The sequence below is a fragment of the Sinocyclocheilus rhinocerous genome, unplaced genomic scaffold (assembly GCF_001515625.1).
Source record: "Sinocyclocheilus rhinocerous isolate Xijiao unplaced genomic scaffold, SAMN03320098_v1.1 scaffold584, whole genome shotgun sequence".
Classification (NCBI taxonomy): domain Eukaryota; kingdom Metazoa; phylum Chordata; class Actinopteri; order Cypriniformes; family Cyprinidae; genus Sinocyclocheilus; species Sinocyclocheilus rhinocerous.
In genome coordinates, this window is record NW_015630348.1 from 983,706 (window position 1) to 1,003,259 (window position 19,554).

Genomic DNA, 19,554 nt, shown 5'->3' on the forward strand with positions numbered 1-19,554 from the left:
TATATATATATATATATGTGTGTGTGTGTGTGTGCGTGTGTGTGTGTGTGTGCGTGTGTGTGTGTGTGTGCGTGTGTGTGTGTGTGTGCGTGTGTGTGTGTGTGTGCGTGTGTGTGTGTGTGTGCGTGTGTGTGTGCTTCTATTCTATCCTTCTATTTTGTATTCATTTAATTTTCTAATTTAATTAAGATTTTTCTCCTTTAATTTTTTTCTACAAAAATTATATTAAATATTTTATATATTACAAATGCCTAATTCATTTTGGCATTACTTTTTTAAATTAAAAGTCCAATAACCTTATTTTAAGATGCAAATGGGATTTTGTATCCCAAAAGCTGATACACCAGTGTACACACCTGAGTCAATATCCAGAATAACTGCTGATGCATTCCACACGTCATCATCATCATCGTCACCTCCCTTCATCACTCACTCAAATATAATATAATATTATCCTTCAAGTCCAAAACATAAACCAGCTCTCTGTTGACACCGTTTGAACTGCCACGCAAATCTGTATCTTTCGGTTTTCCTTCTTAGCTTCACATTCAAGAACAATTAATTCAAGAACACAGCTCACTTTTGCACTCATTATATTGTAAGTCGGTCCACGTACACAACAAAACATATCAAAGCACCAACCTTGGCTGGTTAACCAGCTCAGCAAGACTTCCACTTTGACAGAGCTTGTGTCCCTTTAGGAAAATGTTTCCTCCTTATATCATTCTCTTCAAAAAAATGCTTTAAAAGAGTCACTGAAGCTGTCTGCTGTTTTTATCTATGTTGCCCTACTTAAGTTGCTTAGTAAATGCCAGACTATGGCAATCCCCTGTGACTATCGCCCGTCTCTGTTCCTCTCTCCCTGATCTTAAACTTGGAGAAGCTGTTTTCTGAGATGCTCTGCAAGACAACTTGTTTACACCAAAAGCCCTCACTGCTGTTTATACGGCCCGGCTGCACTGCTCAAAATCCAGCAGACATGCGTCTGGCTGTACAAGCGCTTGATAGACTGAAGATAACTGCGTTTCTTGTATAGTCAAAGGGGAGGGGGTGCATGGCCTCAATTCTATTTATACAACACTGTAAACAGCAGCCTGGCAGCCATTCCTGGGCTTCGCATCGCAAGCACACTTAGTGAACTTCCATGTGCTTGAAGGTGCATGTTTAGGATCTGTGGTCATGTGATTGTAGGTACTGAAGCTCAAATATGAATCTTAAGAATATGATTTGGAATGCAGATATGACACTTCCTGAACTGTTTAGTGTTTGAAAAACATATCTAAAATAACATAATGTAAAACTGAACTCCCTGTTGTGGTCCTCATCACATGCAATGACAGCTATTATAAATAAATAAAGCTACACTGCAGGAAAACCATTGTACAATAGCAATATTCCCCATGTTCCATATATATCCATGCAAACGGGCCATCATAAAGGGCAAACGCTGGCAATAGGAAATTAAATCCACACTCCTGCCACCCAAGTGGTGTGCAGTGATGTAAGTGCGCGCTCTACTTACCATGCCCTTGACCATTATCATAGAACTCAGCTGAAATCCGGGCAGCCTCCTTGCGGTTGCCTTTGATGATGTAGAAGTGCGCGAGTAGATTAAGGGTAATTCTAATGAAAAGTTTGAAGCAGAAGAGGGACAGGATGGTGAGGTAAACATTGGACAGCTGTGCTGCGAATGGCCTGTATTCCTCAGTGGTCTCTCTCATGGCTGTGTTAAGAATGTTTTGTGGCAGGATAAGCAGAGTGCACTGCTGTAAGCCACCCAAACAGCACCCCCCATGCACTTGGGTCCTTACTGCAGCTCAAGTAAGAATTGGATATCATTTGTTTGTTTTAAAATTCTGTATTGTTTTACACCTGTATGCTGTATTTCGTTTCCATGGAATGATAAAGACAAACAATTGTAGATTACATCTGCCAGTCTCCATTAAAGCCTATACAAGTAGTCCATACAGTATGACTAGTGTAAATAATTATAGCACAGTTGACTGTAATATATACATACATGTGTGTTTATGTTTTTTTTTAAAGACCTGTCTTATGTTTACCAAGTCTGCATTTATATGATCAAAAATACAGTAAAAACAGTTGGCTGAGCTTGTTCAGTAGTACTGCCCTTTAAAATAACTGTTTTCTATTTGAATATATTTTAAAATGTAATTTATTCTTGTGATGGCAATGCTGAATTTTCAGCAGCCATTACTTCAGTCTTTTCTTATTTTTATTTTTTTAAGCTTAGAACAGCATTTGTTTGAAACAGAAATATTTTACTGTCACTTCTGAACAATTTAAAGGCAGGGTATGTGATTTTTCAAAAACACTTTAGAAAACTGTTTTTGGCATCCCTGCCGTACAAAATAATTATTTTCTGTTCAAAATAACTTTTAAATGGTAGTAGTGTAGGCTATATTAAAATGAACATGCATCCCTACATTCAGTGAAAAATATAAAAAATAGATGTGATTTAGTTAATTTAGGCTACAATATGATGTTGGGTAACAGGATGATGACATTTGCATGGCCAAAGTTCTGGAGTACTTTTTACCTGTGCCAGGGCCATCGTCAGGGGGGACGACTCACAACATTGTCCTCTGATGGACCTTCTCACTGGGGCCAGTAAAGGGGGTTTTCACCTGTACACAAACAGGCAGTTGAATTCAATATAATACAAAATACTGAACCCTTTTCATGTTTATTTTATCCAAATGAATAGCCTACAAAAAGTAGTACTGACTGAAATGATGCGCAGCAACTTAAGAAGTAAAGTAATACATCTGTCTACACTTGACTGAGTAAATTCACTGAAGATATGAGGAAGGTTCTAAAGATATATAGCCTGTGTAGTAGCCCGTGTAATTTTATAAACATTACCCAGAATATAAGAAATCTTTTGGTTTATTCAACCAGTTTATTCAGGGAAAACAGGCTATTTTCACTGAGCAAAAACTCGTTATTCAATGGAATCGTTTGCATAATATTGTCCTAAAAATATATTCACATGAATGTACTTAAATTATAAAATCATCACAATTAAAAAAAGTTTATATGAAGGTACAGTAAAAAAGGTTATATACCCTTATAAGCAGTATAGACAAGTTTTAGCAACTTAGTTTCAACACCGTGACGACTTCCGACGCGTCGACGGCGCATGCGCAGATTTGAATCGTCAGGCGGGTCTTTCTACTCCATATTCGCGTAACGTACAACATTAGCGATCTTTTTGATTTGCTTGTAGTTTGCTCATATACGGACTGTTAAATACAAGGCGCAATGGTCGTTAGTTTCAACACCGTGACGACTTCCGACCGCTTCCGACGCGTCGACGGCGCATGCGCAGATTTGAATCGTCAGGCGGGTCTTTCTACTCCATATTCGCGTAACGTACAACATTAGCGATCTTTTTGATTTGCTTGTAGTTTGCTCATATACGGACTGTTAAATACAAGGCGCAATGGTCGAGGGTCCGGGATGCACTTTAAATGGAGAAAAGATTCGTGCAAGAGTTCAAAAAGGACAAAAAGTTTTAGACATACGAAATGAAACCAACAAATCAGTAAGTGCATGACAGCGCACCTGATGATATAGCAGTCCTCCGCAAATGACATGCATACGAATGTTTACTTGTTTTATTTCCTTTTCAGTCAGATGACAGTACCAGCAGCTCTTTCCAGTGCTTTATGGGCTGTGAGTTTACAGGGGTGGAGACACTGGGGAAAGAGCTTTTCGTGTATTTTGGCTTCAGAGCTCTGAGGTTTGTTGAAAAAAATTAATTAAATAAGGGTAGATTGATACATGCAATTTTTGCTTTCTATTATAAATGATCATTTTATGTAGTGATTTGATTTGTTAGAAGTTGTGGACCAAATATAAGTTTCTTTCCTCATGAAGGCAGATTTAAATTTTCTGGCTTGCTTCCCAGGACCCTTTTTAGATTTGAAAAGCACCGAAGTCATGAAATTATGTTCTGATTTATGGTTACATTACGTTGCTGACTGTAATTACAGTATTTTTGGATATCTTAAAGGGCAACTGAGCGTATAGGAAATAATTGAATTTAATGTTAAATTGATGTCATTACGATTTGTAAGGTTGCAAATGTAAAATATTTACACATTTACAAATGTGAATTTCAGAACATAAATATACACTACCTTTCAAAAGTTTGGGATCAGTAAGATTTTTTATATTTTTTAACCGACGTTTCTTGTGCTCATCAAGGCTGTATTTATTTGATCAAAAATATAGAAAAAATCCTGTTATTTTGTGAAATATTATTGCAATTTAAAATAACAATTTCTATTTTAATATACTTTAAAAATATAATTTATTCCTGTGATGCAAAGCTGAACTTTCAGCATCATTACTCCAGTCTTCAGTGTTGCATGATCCTTCAGAAATCATTCTAATATGCTGATTTATTGTCAGTGCTGGAATGAAACAGTTGAGCTGCTTCATGTTTTTTGGAACCTGTGATACTTTTTTCAGGATTCTTTATGAATATAAAATTGGAGAAAAAAAACCCAGCATTTATTCAAAATGGAAATCTTGTGTTACAATATACACTACCGTTCAAAAGTTTGGAGTCAGTAAATTGTTTTCTTTCTTTTCTTTTTTTTGAAAGTAACGAGTACTTTTATTCAGCAAGGATGTGTTAAATGGATAAAAAGTGATAGTAAAGACTCATATTGTTAGAAAATACTTTAGTTTTAAATAAATGCTGTTATCAGCATATTAGAATGATTTCTGAAGGATCATGTGACACTGAAGACTGGAGTAATGATGCTGAAAATTCAGCTTTGATCACAGCAATCAATTATATTTTAAAGTATATTAAAACAGAAAACCAATATTAGAAATTGAAATATCTCACAATATTAGTTTTTTCTGTATTTTGATCAAATAAATACAGCCTTGATGAGCACAAGAGACTCAATTAAAAAACATTAAAAAATCTTACTGATCCCAAACTTTTGAACGGCAGTGTGTGTGTGTGTAATATATGGAATATTTCAGCTATGTTGTGCTTTAAAATATTTAATGGGCCAGATATTGTTCATTGTGAGTGCTGGAATAGAGTTTGCTCTCTAGCAAGCCAGCATGATTAGTCTGTGTGATTGATAAAGTGGCAAATGTTACTAGCTAATATCTTTTCAAAGTGGTGGGCTCAAAGTGGTGTTTAAATCTATAAATGATTGGTACTTGACATACAAATGAAAATCTAGCACAGATATCGCTGAAAATCCTTATCCAGTAATCACAAATGATTGAAAAGGTCATAAAAAAAATTCATTGGTATAAAAAGAGTGAAATCGTTTTAACTGTACTTTAAATGTGTTTTGATTTAGATTGCACTTCGGCATGAATGGTTCCTTGAGGATAAATCCCCTGGAGAAGGACTTGAAAGGAAAACCCCCAGTGTTGGTTATTCAACTTACCAATGATGCTGTGTGTTTCTTTGACACAACTGTAGAAATCAGGTAACACTTCCTTCTAAGCGCTCGGATAATAGTTATATATAACTTCCATTTCATTCCTAAGTATTCTAGGATAAGTATTAAATTGAATCCCAGATTAGATAGCATCTTCATCGAAAGTCCTTCCGAGTCAAGCACTTTATCCTAATGTACATCTGAGAGGTCAGCTCATCAAGTGCAGGTCTTAAGTAGGCAACTTCCCTGTCGCAGAAACATTCGCTATGCCGGATTAAATTCCAGACTATCATAACTCAGCGTGATCCAGACAGCCCGACTCTTTACATTTTTACACTGAGCCTTCAAAGATTCTGACTCCTCAGGGAATAATAATTCTGTTTACTTCCCCTAGACTCTCAGAGGACTGTGTGCAGAGAGTAAGAGCCATGGAGGCTCTCGATATCTGTTCACCCAAGTTTAGTTTCTCTCAGGCGGTGGAAGCTGTAAAGAGAGAGAGTGAGAGAATGCTCTGTGATGCTCTGTTGGATCAGGCCGTCTTACCTGGTGTAGGAAACATAATTAAAAACGAAGCGCTCTTTGACAGTGGCCTTAACCCGGCTGTCAAGGTACAATTTGCTTTGTTCAGTACCAACACAAAAAAGTCAATATCTCTGTCGCATGGTACAGTTGAATGGATGTTTTACACCTTGTTTAAAATATTTTTAGAGTGTTGTTTTTCAATTAATTCTTCTGTGCTTTTAAAGGTCAGGCAGTTGACAAGCGAACAAGTTCACCATCTTGTGAAGATGACACGAGATTTCACACTCCTATTTTATAAGGTATTTTATACTTGCATTTTTCTAGACAATAAACTTGCGATTTTACTTTTTCTGTCAGATCTGAAGCCAATTTTTACTTTTCAAATCAGTGTAGAAAGAATGGATCCCCACTTTACAAGCATTACAAGGTGTATAAACGTCCAAACTGTGGCCAGTGCAGTGGAACTGTCACTGTCTGTCGACTGGGAGACAACGGTAGGATGACATACTACTGTCAGCGCTGTCAAACAGGTGATCCAAGTGAAGTAAACATTAGGTGAGCTGCACCTCCTCTCGTAGCTACTAATTCGCATACACACATTTATACACAAAAATCCAATCTAGTTACTGACTTTTCAATTTGACAGTAAACTCCCAACTCGTAATAGTCTGATTGGATGGGCTTATCAAGGAAGAACGAGCAGCAATGATCATGTGGCAAAACAAGAGGAGGAAGAGTGGGCATGTTCCCTTTGCACTTTAATCAATCGACCAATTAACAAGTATTGTGACGCTTGTATGAGCCCTAGACCGGAAGGTAAGTTTCGGACATGTATTAGTGCAGAAATGAACATTTTTAAATGTAGTTCATATATAACTCGTTCTCTTTTTTCTCAGTACCTAAAGAGCCCACAAAGCTGGAACATTCACCTTTGAGTCGAGACCTGATCCGCTACCCCTGCAACAGTTTTAGCAAACCCCTGCAGGAAATAAAGATGAATCGTAAGACTGCATTTGGGACCACCACTCTAGTCCTAACCAGCATCAGTGCAAAACCTGACTCTCCTTCAAGTCCCGCCATTAACCAGGCACACGCACTAGAGACAATGAGGGGTCTGAGCACGCACAGCAACTGGCAGTGGAAGAGTCCCAGTAATGGCGTGAGTGGGATGCAATTCAAAGGCAATGAGCCCTATAAGAGAGAATCTCCAGCAGACCACACTCAGCCTAACAAGAGAATGAAAACCACGAATGGACTGTCTGGAGGAAGCATGCCACACATCGGATCCTCAAGGTGAGCGAGTGCAGTTTCGCCTGTGACAAGATGTATTAGTGAAATACTGATATTTCTATTCATTAATATATATTCTATAACCAAAGAATACCAGCAAGTATGATTTATAGCACGGTCATCCCAAACCTAACTTTATTTATTCTGCAGAGCACCTAAGACATTTTTGGGGGTAATCTTTTTTGTGTTTTTTGTGCATACAATGAAAGTCACTGCTTCACTGCTGTTTTGTATGAACAAAAACATTCTTTAGAATATCTTTTTTTGTGATCAGCAAAAATATTATTGAAAGTAAATTGGTGATTTTTGGGTGAATGACCATTTTGAATGAAGTTTGACGGCAAAATGTAAAATAAATACAGCTGATTTTGAATAACAGAATCATATCTCACCACAACTAAGCAGGGGCACACAGAGTAATGACACATCCCTACCCACAACCCCCTGCTGCAAAAGTCATCACCGACCATGCACCCTGAGGGTGGTCACTAAGGAAGGAGAAAACAAAGGCAGGCAGTTCTACACCTGCTCCCTGCCACGAGAGACTCAGTGTAACTTCTTTGAGGTAAGAAAGCATGAACTTGAATTTGAAACCTATGTAAAATTAAAACAATTTAAATTTTTAAATCAATTAGAAATAAATTGAAAGTTTGAAACTTAAACCAGAATTGTGGTTTGTATTCATATCAACTCTGATTCTTGCAACAGTGGGCAGACCTGCATTTTCCCATGTGTCATCATGGCAAACGGACTCTTATGAAGACTGTGCTAAAACTGGGACCGAATAATGGCCGCAACTTCTACACATGCCCAGTTAAAATGGGCAAGCAATGTAATTTCTTCCAGTGGGCTGAGAACGGCCCTGGCATCTCAATTCTGCCTGGCTGCTGAATCCATGAGTTGGACATGACAACCTTTAAATGCTTTTGAAGCATTGCTTGCTTTTTAATGTTGAGATGATGAAAACGTATGTGTGTGCTTCTTTATGGTAAAAGTAAATGTATATTTTGAAATAAACCATTTCCAATTTCCATCTTTTCCTTTGGTTTCAGTGGAAACAAGTTATAAACATCTCAGACCTCAATGTCTTTCAAAGATCTTACAACAGATTTTTTTTTTAAATATATTAAAAGTGTATTTATTTATTTTTTAAGTAGTGCAAAGTGAACATTGATCACAAGGCATATACCAATCAATAATTCATTAACAAACTTTTTAAAATATGTCAACGTAAAACAAAATGCTTGTAATTCAAAAGCAGTCCACCTTCTGCAACTGAGATTGGTTTGTCTGTGGGTTAACCACCATGAAGGGGAACTGGCTAAACCCAGGACGCTTGTTACAAGCCGCACCTTTGGACAAAAGAGTTTTGACAATGCATTCCATTATTATTATTCATATTCAGGATAAGTACACAAAATGTTTTAAGAAACAAACATTAGATATTAGCATTCTCTCACCATATCCACCAGTAGTATTGGCACATATAATTGCTCCAAAGAAATTGGGGTAGTACTTCTTGATTCTGGAGATGGCCGTCTTACAGGCAACAGTGGGTTGGGCTCCATTTCTCATTAAATCAACAGCTAAAAAACTTTGAAAAAAAAAAGTATACATGTATATATAAAATCAATAAAAGTCTTCAATTAGAAGTTTCAGTAGAATCACAAATTTAATTTATCAAGGCAGTTCATATAAAGCAATCTCTCAAGACCGGTGATTACCTAGGAAGGAAACGCATCATGATGTCTCCATCCCCTGTGGCGGCCGCTCCCCCCGCTGTGCTGTCGGCATAAGCCCCAGCTCCAGCCACTGGTGAATCACCTACACGGCTACAGATCAGCATGCATATACTTCACTAAAGCTTTATTGACGGGACTGGAAGCCCATTTCTGTCAGTAAAGCTAAATCTCAGTGAACAAGGTTCTTGAGGTTCGGTTTTTCTTCAGTTTTGCATTCTGCATTCTGGCTTCAACAGGACAGTTGAGACATACTATACTGACAGGTGTTCATACTCACCCTGGTATCTTATGTGTTGCTCCATTGGTGGACGTTGCAGCAGCCACCTGTCCGTTCTTACCAATCGCAATCATTCCTAATGAGAATTTATGGTAAGACTGTAACGCTAAGATCATATGCATCAATGAATTGAATCAAGCAATGGTTTTCAATTATGTCCTCAAGGCATTCGGTCCATTTATCATACTTCATTTTTGTGATGCAAATTAAAACTAATGAGTTTGGTACTCTGTGGACAAGTCTAGGTCTGCATTCAGAAAAATGAATTTGCACTTACAGACTAAAGACTGATCATTTTGTCTGACCAGATTATTATTATTTCAAACATATTTTATGCCTTACAATAAATAACAATCAACAGTTACCAATTGTGTCATGAGAACTGGGGTCAAAATTTCCCTTTGGATTCTTTGGCTTCCACAGCTTGGCTTTGGGCTTGTACGGCCCACATGATTTGGAAGGGTCTGGAAAAACATTCTGTAAAATAAACTTATGCTTTCATTTACGCTTTGATCTGGGACAGAACAAAGTTGTTTTTTTACGACTTTAAAGCTTTCAAATAGAATTACATAGCAAGGCTATCTATTTTTTATGTTGCTCTCTGATTTGCTTTATCCATCTTAAAGTTTTCTTTAGTTTAAATCGGAGTATGGGAACAAAAAACAAAAAAATAAATAATGTATTCAGAGCATTGTTTCGGATATTTCCATAGGGCTTTGATTGTGCCAATAGCAGAATGTTGGTATCAACCACTGTATTCTTCATAAATCTCACTATGCATTATTCATTGTTTTTCACGGTGCATATTTTCTTGTCAGTGATTACACTGATATCCTTCCAAAACTTCTCAGCAAAGTCTGCATGAATTGAGGTAAACATGACTCTCTGCTCCTCACTGTACACTTTATAAGATTCGTAATGCACAAAGAATTCTTATTCTAACCATAACACCGACTGAAACTTTATTTATTTATATCTTAAAAAAAATCTTTCAATGGTGTTTGGTACATTTGAAGTATATTGAAACGGTTTATCTGCCACAGATCATCTTCTAAAGCCATGTTTGAAGTTGCCGAAGGTGCTTAAGAACTTAAGGTAAACCCTGGAGTGATGATTACACAGAGGTTCCTGGTTTTTGGGGACTCACCTTTCTATAGTTGGGTTGACAATTCTGCTGCAACCACTGGGAGAAAATAGCTATTGATTTGTTAGTTGACAAGTCTTCAGACATGAAGCCCATGTTTTCAGCAAAGATTGTGGCTGCATGAAGACAGAAAAGGTTTTTTCTACTAAACTTTATATAGCAAGGGAGATTTGAACAAACGGAATCACATAGTAGAGCTGATTTGAAATAAACATTAGATACAGGAAAGAGCAAAAAATGAAGCAGCAGGATGCTGACTCAGCCTTTTTTTATTGTAATGTGGATGTTAAGCAGCCACGCACAGAGAAAGAAAGCTGTTTTAGTACTCCATAATTCATTTTAATTTGGAGAGCAGATGGAATTAATAGAACAGCACAACATTATAAATCAGAATCAGAATCAGAATGAGCTTTATTGCCAGGTATGTTTATACGAGGAATTTGTTTTCGTGACAGAAGCTTCCACAGTGTAACAGAATGACAGTGACAGAACAAAAAAACACAGATAATAAAAAAGAAAAATAAATTAAAAAGAAAAAATAGAACAAGTAAATAAGGAATAAAAATATATAAATTGACAATTGTATGTGCAGGTATATTACAATAGACAGTTTTGTATGTACAGGTATATTATGTGCAAATTGAAATGTAGACCGAGTATGTGTGTTAGATAAATAAGTGTATGAGTGAATAAATAGTGTGTGTTCCACATGAGTGAATAAATGGAATAACAAAATGTAAAGTGCTGTATACTTCAAGCTGATATAAAATCTGTCCAGGCCTTCAGTGTCTGTACATAATTTTGAGAAATAAATAGTTGAAGAGGCCTTTTTAATACTCATATCACTCCATCTGTGATCACATTTCTTCCCCTATCTGATGTACTGTAAACAACAACTGAACCTCTTGACCACTGCAGCCACATGATTGGTTGGTTAAATATTAAGTGGTTATTGAGTGTACGGTTCCTACCTGATTCGCCCACTATAAAGGTGTGCTCTGTGTGTTCCATCACTGCTCGGGCAACACCCACAGCATTTTTGACCCTGCGTAGGTCTGCCACTGCCCCTACTTCCATTGTGTCTCTAAACACGGGACAAACAGCAAACAAAAACACAGCTGATATTTAGCAAATTGGTTTTAGAGGGAACAGAGAGGATTTTTACGATATTAGATGATGCGTAGATGTATAAAATAGAAGAATAAATAAAATGAGTCTCATTTAATTATGAGACTTTTACCTTCCCTATAGGCCTTAATTAGAAATATTACTCAAATCAGGGTATATTAATCAAAAAAAGCCTCATGTTAGGCCTTACTACTGTAAACAAGAACCTACTGTATGTAATTACTAAACCACTTTTAGATAATATTCCAAATAATATTTGCAAAACGTTTTTGTCTAGGATGCTTTTTATGGTATCTTCATCAACTATTTTTTTGCAACCAAACAAATTTTATGAATGGACTTAAACTGTAGCTTTGCAATATATAATAACACAAAAAGGCAAAACTGTATAGTTAGTTGCAGATTTTGGCATGATATTTTCAATATATTTACAGTGACATACTGGTTTCCAGTGTTATTTTAGTATCACTGAGAGATATGATTGTAGTTTTTGTTAAGATTTTGAATTAGGTTTTATTTTGAACTACCTTACCATCAATAATACGCAAATTAGAAGTTTAGTAGTTAACAACAGTTGAATATATGTTCCCTAATCTAAAGTGTTACTGTCTTTCTCGTTTGTCTATATATTCTTTATTATTCTTTTTTTTATTTTTTCAGTTTTAGTTATTTTAGTACATCCAGTTAAATTAGGCTAAATGAGAAATGTTGCCTTGGAAACTATCTGAAATAAAATAAGTTAATAAATAATGTGCGTGTGTGTGTGTGTGTGTGTGTTTTATGTTATTTAAACATTTATTTTTATTTAAATTGTGCTAATCTATTGCTTCTTTTGTAATGCAATATATTAAAGTAGTACAACTGGACGTTTGACCTAATGTATAGTGATTAATATTATTGGGTGAATGACTGGATAAGTACACTGATGATGATGTATATGCCTACCCATTCATGATCATCGCGTCCAGGGTCGTCTCTCCGCGTTCATCCGGACTCCCGCCGAACCCCACGCTGCCATCACACTGCTCGAGCTCACACTGCGCGCAGCCCCTCTCCACCGCATCCAGAACCGAGCCGGCCTTCTGCAGCGCGCTCCAGGCTACAGACAGAAGACACACAAGTTTAAAGTCTAGTCATTCCTCAGAGCTCATACACGGTAAAGTCATGGTTAGTCTGTCACCTGCGTTAGCTGCATTCTCAAAATTCCAAGTGTTGATCACCAAGGGCAGCGCAGCTTGATTTAGACGAAACAAACAAATGATGACAAATACTCTTTGAATCATGTTACAAAACTTAATGGATATATCCTACATTTCCTTCAGAGTATATTATCAGAACATCCTGGTCACGTGCTGTGTCATGTCTCTACCATAGACTATAAAAACAGGTCTCTACTCATATCCGTGTTTTGTCACGTGATGGTGTTATGCTAATGAATATTTAAAGGGACCGCGTAGTCACAAATAATTCAGCAAATAATATTTGGTAATATTTTGAGAAAACAAATGGGGTTGAATAGTTTTCATTTTGATGTTCTAGGGGTTAAAACTAAAACAATTCAAACGTTTTCATTGCCACTGAAGAGCATGTTTGAGATGAAGAGACTTGATGTGTGAATAATAAAGACTCAGAATCAAGGTAAATAACACTTGGTAGCAGATTTCCATTCGTTTTTTTTTTCCTAAATCACATCGCAATTCTGTCAAATTAAACTAAAAAGTATTACACTGTTTGTATTTAGAACACATAAAATGCTAGCCATAATATTAGCCTAGCATTCAATATGAAAAAAATATGGAAAACAAATGACATAAATCTCCTGAGATGCATGTATTTACACTAAACAAACTAGTGTGAGAGTGAAAAGTGTATTTTAAGGGATTAGTAACTCAAAAACATCACTTTTTATTCATTTATTTATTTTATTTTTTTACGGAGTTTTGTGACTTTTAGTAGGCATGTACTGTTTGATAGATTTGAGGATGTACAGTCTATTGACAGTGTACTTCTTAATTTTTATTTATTTTATTTTTTTAATGAGAAATCCTACCCCCTAGTAAAGCGCAATAGTCAGGTTCGTAAAGTAAAAAAATTACATTAATTTTTTCCATAGGGGATTTATTTATTTATTACTTATGATTCGGCAAAGGAATAGAAACAGCAAATCATTCCAAAAGAACACTGTAAATTACATTATAGAGTCAAAAAAAAAAAAAGTAAAAAAGTGGGCGGCCAGTCGGGTACTGTTGCATTCTATACACCAGCTACCATGGCCGGACTTACCATTGGGCTTGAATGGGCTGCAGCCCAGGGGCCCCGCCTTGTAGGGGGTCCCGCCTTAACCCGTTTACATTTGTTCAGTTATGTGCCAGTCAGAAATTATTAGCCGCATTTCAACTGCGCACACGGGCCAGCCGGGGCTAACAGCTTCCAGCTTCCAACTACGACATTCGAAGCAATAATCAAACAGCATAAATTGGATTTTTTTTTTTTTTTGAATTCTTTCAAATATGTTAAAAAACCTCAACAGACGTTTGAACAGTAGTACATTTCCAAGAAGAATATGTTGATAATACCATGGTAAATGTCCAAAATAAGTATGGTGTAACAACTGTACAATCTCTTGAAAAAAAAATATATATATTTTTTAAGTTAAGTATTACCTCATTTTCTGGAATAAATGAGCTTGGTCCTGTTGATATGCGTCTTGACATCTTCATTCCTTTTTCCTGAGGAACAAGAAGAACATTTGTGATGAATATGAAGAAAACATCCTGGCAATACAATCAAATAAAACTGATGTGTGTGTGTGTGTGTGTGTTTTATGTTATTTAAACATTTATTTTTATTTAAATTGTGCTAATCTATTGCTTCTTTTGTAATGCAATATATTAAAGTAGTACAACTGGACGTTTGACCTAATGTATAGTGATTAATATTATTGGGTGAATGACTGGATAAGTACACTGATGATGATGTATATGCCTACCCATTCATGATCATCGCGTCCAGGGTCGTCTCTCCGCGTTCATCCGGACTCCCGCCGAACCCCACGCTGCCATCACACTGCTCGAGCTCACACTGCGCGCAGCCCCTCTCCACCGCATCCAGAACCGAGCCGCCCTTCTGCAGCGCGCTCCAGGCTACAGACAGAAGACACACAAGTTTAAAGTCTAGTCATTCCTCAGAGCTCATACACGGTAAAGTCATGGTTAGTCTGTCACCTGCGTTAGCTGCATTCTCAAAATTCCAAGTGTTGATCACCAAGGGCAGCGCAGCTTGATTTAGACGAAACAAACAAATGATGACAAATACTCTTTGAATCATGTTACAAAACTTAATGGATATATCCTACATTTCCTTCAGAGTATATTATCAGAACATCCTGGTCACGTGCTGTGTCATGTCTCTACCATAGACTATAAAAACAGGTCTCTACTCATATCCGTGTTTTGTCACGTGATGGTGTTATGCTAATGAATATTTAAAGGGACCGCGTAGTCACAAATAATTCAGCAAATAATATTTGGTAATATTTTGAGAAAACAAATGGGGTTGAATAGTTTTCATTTTGATGTTCTAGGGGTTAAAACTAAAACAATTCAAACGTTTTCATTGCCACTGAAGAGCATGTTTGAGATGAAGAGACTTGATGTGTGAATAATAAAGACTCAGAATCAAGGTAAATAACACTTGGTAGCAGATTTCCATTCGTTTTTTTTTTCCTAAATCACATCGCAATTCTGTCAAATTAAACTAAAAAGTATTACACTGTTTGTATTTAGAACACATAAAATGCTAGCCATAATATTAGCCTAGCATTCAATATGAAAAAAATATGGAAAACAAATGACATAAATCTCCTGAGATGCATGTATTTACACTAAACAAACTAGTGTGAGAGTGAAAAGTGTATTTTAAGGGATTAGTAACTCAAAAACATCACTTTTTATTCATTTATTTATTTTATTTTTTTACGGAGTTTTGTGACTTTTAGTAGGCATGTACTGTTTGATAGATTTGAGGATGTACAGTCTATTGACAGTGTACTTCTTAATTTTTATTTATTTTATTTTTTTAATGAGAAATCCTACCCCCTAGTAAAGCGCAATAGTCAGGTTCGTAAAGTAAAAAAATTACATTAATTTTTTCCATAGGGGATTTATTTATTTATTACTTATGATTCGGCAAAGGAATAGAAACAGCAAATCATTCCAAAAGAACACTGTAAATTACATTATAGAGTCAAAAAAAAAAAAAGTAAAAAAGTGGGCGGCCAGTCGGGTACTGTTGCATTCTATACACCAGCTACCATGGCCGGACTTACCATTGGGCTTGAATGGGCTGCAGCCCAGGGGCCCCGCCTTGTAGGGGGTCCCGCCTTAACCCGTTTACATTTGTTCAGTTATGTGCCAGTCAGAAATTATTAGCCGCATTTCAACTGCGCACACGGGCCAGCCGGGGCTAACAGCTTCCAGCTTCCAACTACGACATTCGAAGCAATAATCAAACAGCATAAATTGGATTTTTTTTTTTTTTTTCACATAGAAAAAGGACACACGTATTAAATCACGTCTGCGGCTGCGCCGAATCGCCGATTAATTTGTGATCGCATGGCTACTTTAAACGGTTCCCTTTAGCCCAAAAGAGCGCACATTTACAAAGATAATGATAAATTCTCACATGTCCATGCCTCACTTCTTTACAGAGGATGATTCTATATTATATTAATGTTCCACTAAATTAATCTGAAGAGTTTTGAGCGCTCTCTCCCGTCCAAAGACTATAGAATAGCCTACCCTCATATCTGGCAGCTACCAACTAGCAAGAAACAAAGCTGTAATGTACAGTAGCATAAGACCATTGGCTATTTAAAAGCTCTTCCTATATAGTGAGTCCCACATTGTTCATCACGTGGGATTTAGTCACCTGGTTAAATAAAGTGCAGTATATCTTACAGTAAATCCTGTAGGAACCCCAGCACAGATACTCTGCCAAAAATAGGATGAAAAGGGGAACAATAATGTGGCTTGCCCTCTTATGCTAAAAATGACAGCAATAGTACATACAGTACAGGTTTTGACAAAGTGTTGCTCTAACCAGAGAAAGAATGCAAAGAAATTGAATTTGCTGTTACATTATTCATAGAAGGAGTATACAGTTTTATAGCATATTTTATTCACGGATTTGCCCTCATACAGTAATGTCTTATAAAAGAGTGTGTATGCAACAGAGGACTGTGCTGGAGCTTAGAGGAGGACTGCTCTGAAAGGCCAATAGAAAGAGTTATTAAATACACAGAGAGCAGGGCCAGATCTAACACTACTAATTTAAGTGACATAAGCAGAATCTCTAGGAGTGCGATACAGCAATTTCTTTATGGTAATAATGTAATGTCTGTAGTGTTACCAGCATACCAAACAAACAAGTAAAAAATACCTGTCTTATAATAGAGGAAATAAGCAATGTCCTACAACATTATAAACTTGGTTAACATCTAATATGTTTGGAGTTTGGACACTCAGTCAAAAGAAGATTTGTTTGCAATGGGAATGTCCCTTCTGAAAGGACTTAACAACATGCAGAAAGGATTTTTAGAATGCATTCAGAAACACACTGATTGGACCACTTTGCCATGAAGAATGACAGCCATTGATTTGTACAATACCTGTGTAATATATGTGTGAAATCAACTTTATTATTTATATACTATTATAGTATTTATTTTAATAGTTTTTGTTTTAATTTTTAGTGAGTTTGTTTGCTTTTGTCATTTTTATTGTTTGTTTGTTTTCTATTATGCTTTAATTTATTTTTATTTATGTTTTAGTAATTTTTCAGTTAGTTGCCAAGGCAACATTTCCAACTTCCATTTAAGTTTAAGCAGTTTTTTCCAATAATATTTGCATTTTATTTTACCTCATCTTTATCACCTTATTCCAATTAATAGAAACAGTTTTTGTTTTGTTTTTTAGCTTTCGTTAACAATAACATGGTTGTTTTTGGTCTTAAAGGGTGAAATAATTCTGATTTCCTCTTAGGGATTAATTAAATTATTTTCTTATGTTATGGTCTAATGAGAGGTATTTGAGTAAAAACCAAAAATATTACAAATGTATTTACTAATGAAGGCAAAAATAGCTCTGAAATCTTACCAAAATGCAATAAGATTGCAAGTGCTTTGGATAACTTGCACTGGAATCAGGTTATTATATACAAGTTGCTACAAAGACATGCTTCTGTATGTTTTTAAACAAAAAGTCAAACAGATGGCATAATGTGTTCGTTAACATGCCAGACTTTGAAAACAAATGTGAATTTCATGAAGTTCTTTTTATAGTGATTTAAAAGATTGGAGTCGGGTCAAAACTCACGCTGAGTAAAACTCCATGTGAAGTGGCACTAACTAACACAGCAGTCACCTGATGAATGGGGAAAATTGCAATCAAATTTCAATATTTGGCATAGGGATAAACATTTAGCAGTGACAGATCTGTCATCAGAGGATCTCAAATGTTGATGAACAAAGGTTTGGGAACTGTACTGCCCTCACAAAAAATGTGTCTATATAAGGGACTTCAAAAATAATGCCAATCATATGCTAATAACAATGTTAATTATAAAAATTTGGCAGGTAGCTTGTGGCATGTATTTGTCTATTTTTAGGCCAGATAGCAATTAAATATATGCTTAAAAATGGGATTTTGAAGGCTAAGGTCACCAAATGACACTTATTAGGAAAAACTCACCGTCCATCTGTTCCAAAAATGATTTAACAGATTGTGACCTACTTTTATAAAGAATTTTTATTTTTTTTGTTTTTGTTTTTGTGTTGCTAGTCTTGTACAAAAACAAAGATAAACTAGTAGATAATCTTATTCTGATATAGACAATTATATATATATATATATATATATATATATATATATATACATACACACACACGTTATAAAAATTACATTCAACATGTACAATATGTAACATGTAATATTTTAAAGAGTCAGAATTATTTTTCAAGCCAGACACATTCAAAGCAATGCCTTGAACATGAAATGGCAAAATAGGTGTCAACATGACAAATTCTAGGATGTTTAAGAACAAACATGTGGCATAATGTGAAATTAAATATGCTTTACAGGGGAAAAGCATGCATTTAAAGCCATTTTGACATCAATATATACAGTGTCTCAGTGTCTTTATGCAACATTTACCATGGCTGTCAGCACTAAATTAAGCGAATCCTGTGCATTTCAAAAGAGACATACAGTACAGTTGAAATTAGATTATGCTACTTGGGTATTACATGGAGATCACATTAAAAGTCTATGGTCTGACAAAATGTAGTATTTTTCAAGTAAATATTCCTGAAAGAAATAGAATATTACTTTATATACAGTGGGTACGGAAAGTATTCAGACCCCCTTAAATTTTTCACTCTTTGTTATATTGCAGCCATTTGCTAAAATCATTTAAGTTAATTTTATTTCCTCATTAATGTACACTCAGAACCCCATATTGACAGAAAAACACAGAATTGTTGACATCTTTGCAGATTTATTAAAAAAGAAAAACTGAAAAATGCTCAGTATTTAGTAGAAGCACCCTCTTGATCTAATACAGCCATGAGTCTTTGGGAAAGATGCAACAAGTTTTTCACACATGGATTTGGGGATCCTCTGCCATTCCTCCTTGCAGATCCTCTCCAGTTCTATAACTTAAATTTAGCAAATGGCTGCAATATAACAAAGAGTGAAAAATTTAAGGGGGTCTGAATACTTTCCGTACCCACTGTATCTATGTATCCCTTCAAACTATGTTTCTCTAGAAAAGGCGAGATATAAAATTTGTATTCATTCTTATTCAGTTCATGCCATGATTCTGAACCAGTATTCACCACTGGGAGATGTGGATAACATCAGAAACTTTAAGAGAAGCTCTTAAACTTGCAAAAAAAAAATCTATCTATATATGTATATATATATATATATATATATATATATATATATA

The 19,554-nt window shown here is 35.8% G+C and overlaps 3 protein-coding genes across 7 annotated transcripts in view; 1 reads left to right on the plus strand and 2 right to left on the minus strand.

Annotated features, from left to right (window-relative positions):
• Positions 1–1,806, minus strand: part of LOC107740119 (ankyrin repeat and SOCS box protein 5-like) — a 5,946-nt gene extending 4,140 nt beyond the window's left edge. The window contains exon 1 of one of the 2 annotated variants that reach the window (XM_016552432.1): positions 1,523–1,806. In XM_016552432.1, coding sequence (XP_016407918.1) covers positions 1,523–1,721 — 199 coding nt within the window. In that variant the 5' untranslated portion in view covers positions 1,722–1,806. Of the gene's footprint in view, positions 1–356; positions 431–1,522 lie in introns of those variants that run through there. The other variant, XM_016552433.1, reaches the window with a different exon arrangement.
• Positions 1,807–3,148: 1,342 nt separating this feature from the next.
• On the plus strand, positions 3,149–8,189 carry neil3 (nei-like DNA glycosylase 3). Of its 3 annotated transcripts, XM_016552437.1 has the most exons (11): positions 3,149–3,280; positions 3,462–3,568; positions 3,657–3,766; positions 5,361–5,492; positions 5,839–6,052; positions 6,191–6,265; positions 6,355–6,521; positions 6,613–6,782; positions 6,863–7,259; positions 7,659–7,821; positions 7,965–8,189. In XM_016552437.1, exons 2-11 carry the CDS (start codon positions 3,467–3,469, stop codon positions 8,145–8,147), a joined length of 1,713 nt encoding a protein of 570 aa, XP_016407923.1. In that variant the 5' UTR covers positions 3,149–3,280; positions 3,462–3,466; the 3' UTR covers positions 8,148–8,189. The 3 variants fall into 3 exon arrangements, with proteins under 3 accessions (XP_016407923.1, XP_016407922.1, XP_016407924.1); XM_016552436.1 differs by lacking the exon at positions 3,149–3,280 and having other exon boundaries at positions 3,334–3,568; XM_016552438.1 differs by lacking the exon at positions 3,149–3,280 and having other exon boundaries at positions 3,334–3,568; positions 7,662–7,821.
• Positions 8,190–8,230: 41 nt separating this feature from the next.
• aga (aspartylglucosaminidase) lies at positions 8,231–14,964 on the minus strand. Of its 2 annotated transcripts, none has more exons than XM_016552439.1 (9): positions 14,772–14,964; positions 14,537–14,690; positions 11,391–11,503; positions 10,423–10,535; positions 9,641–9,752; positions 9,276–9,351; positions 8,981–9,088; positions 8,717–8,850; positions 8,231–8,608 (listed from the first exon to the last, which is right to left on the minus strand). In XM_016552439.1, exons 1-9 carry the CDS (start codon positions 14,872–14,874, stop codon positions 8,508–8,510), a joined length of 1,014 nt encoding a protein of 337 aa, XP_016407925.1. In that variant the 5' UTR covers positions 14,875–14,964; the 3' UTR covers positions 8,231–8,507. The 2 variants fall into 2 exon arrangements, with proteins under 2 accessions (XP_016407925.1, XP_016407926.1); XM_016552440.1 differs by lacking the exons at positions 14,537–14,690; positions 14,772–14,964 and adding exons at positions 12,493–12,646; positions 12,728–12,920.
• Positions 14,965–19,554: the final 4,590 nt, after the last annotated feature.

Bases quoted from the DNA above. Each gene is read 5' to 3' on its own strand.
- aga (XM_016552439.1), bottom strand. From the start codon at position 14,874: ATGATTCAAAGAGTATTTGTCATCATTTGTTTGTTTCGTCTAAATCAA. The intron at 9,089-9,275 runs GTGAGTATGAAC...GCTGATCTGTAG, and splicing joins GCAACACATAAGATACCAGG to CCGTGTAGGTGATTCACCAG. The intron at 8,851-8,980 runs GTAATCACCGGT...TTTTTTTCAAAG, and splicing joins ATGATGCGTTTCCTTCCTAG to TTTTTTAGCTGTTGATTTAA.
- neil3 (XM_016552437.1), top strand. From the start codon at position 3,467: ATGGTCGAGGGTCCGGGATGCACTTTAAATGGAGAAAAGATTCGTGCA. The intron at 3,569-3,656 runs GTAAGTGCATGA...TTTCCTTTTCAG, and splicing joins GAAATGAAACCAACAAATCA to TCAGATGACAGTACCAGCAG. The intron at 6,783-6,862 runs GTAAGTTTCGGA...CTTTTTTCTCAG, and splicing joins TATGAGCCCTAGACCGGAAG to TACCTAAAGAGCCCACAAAG.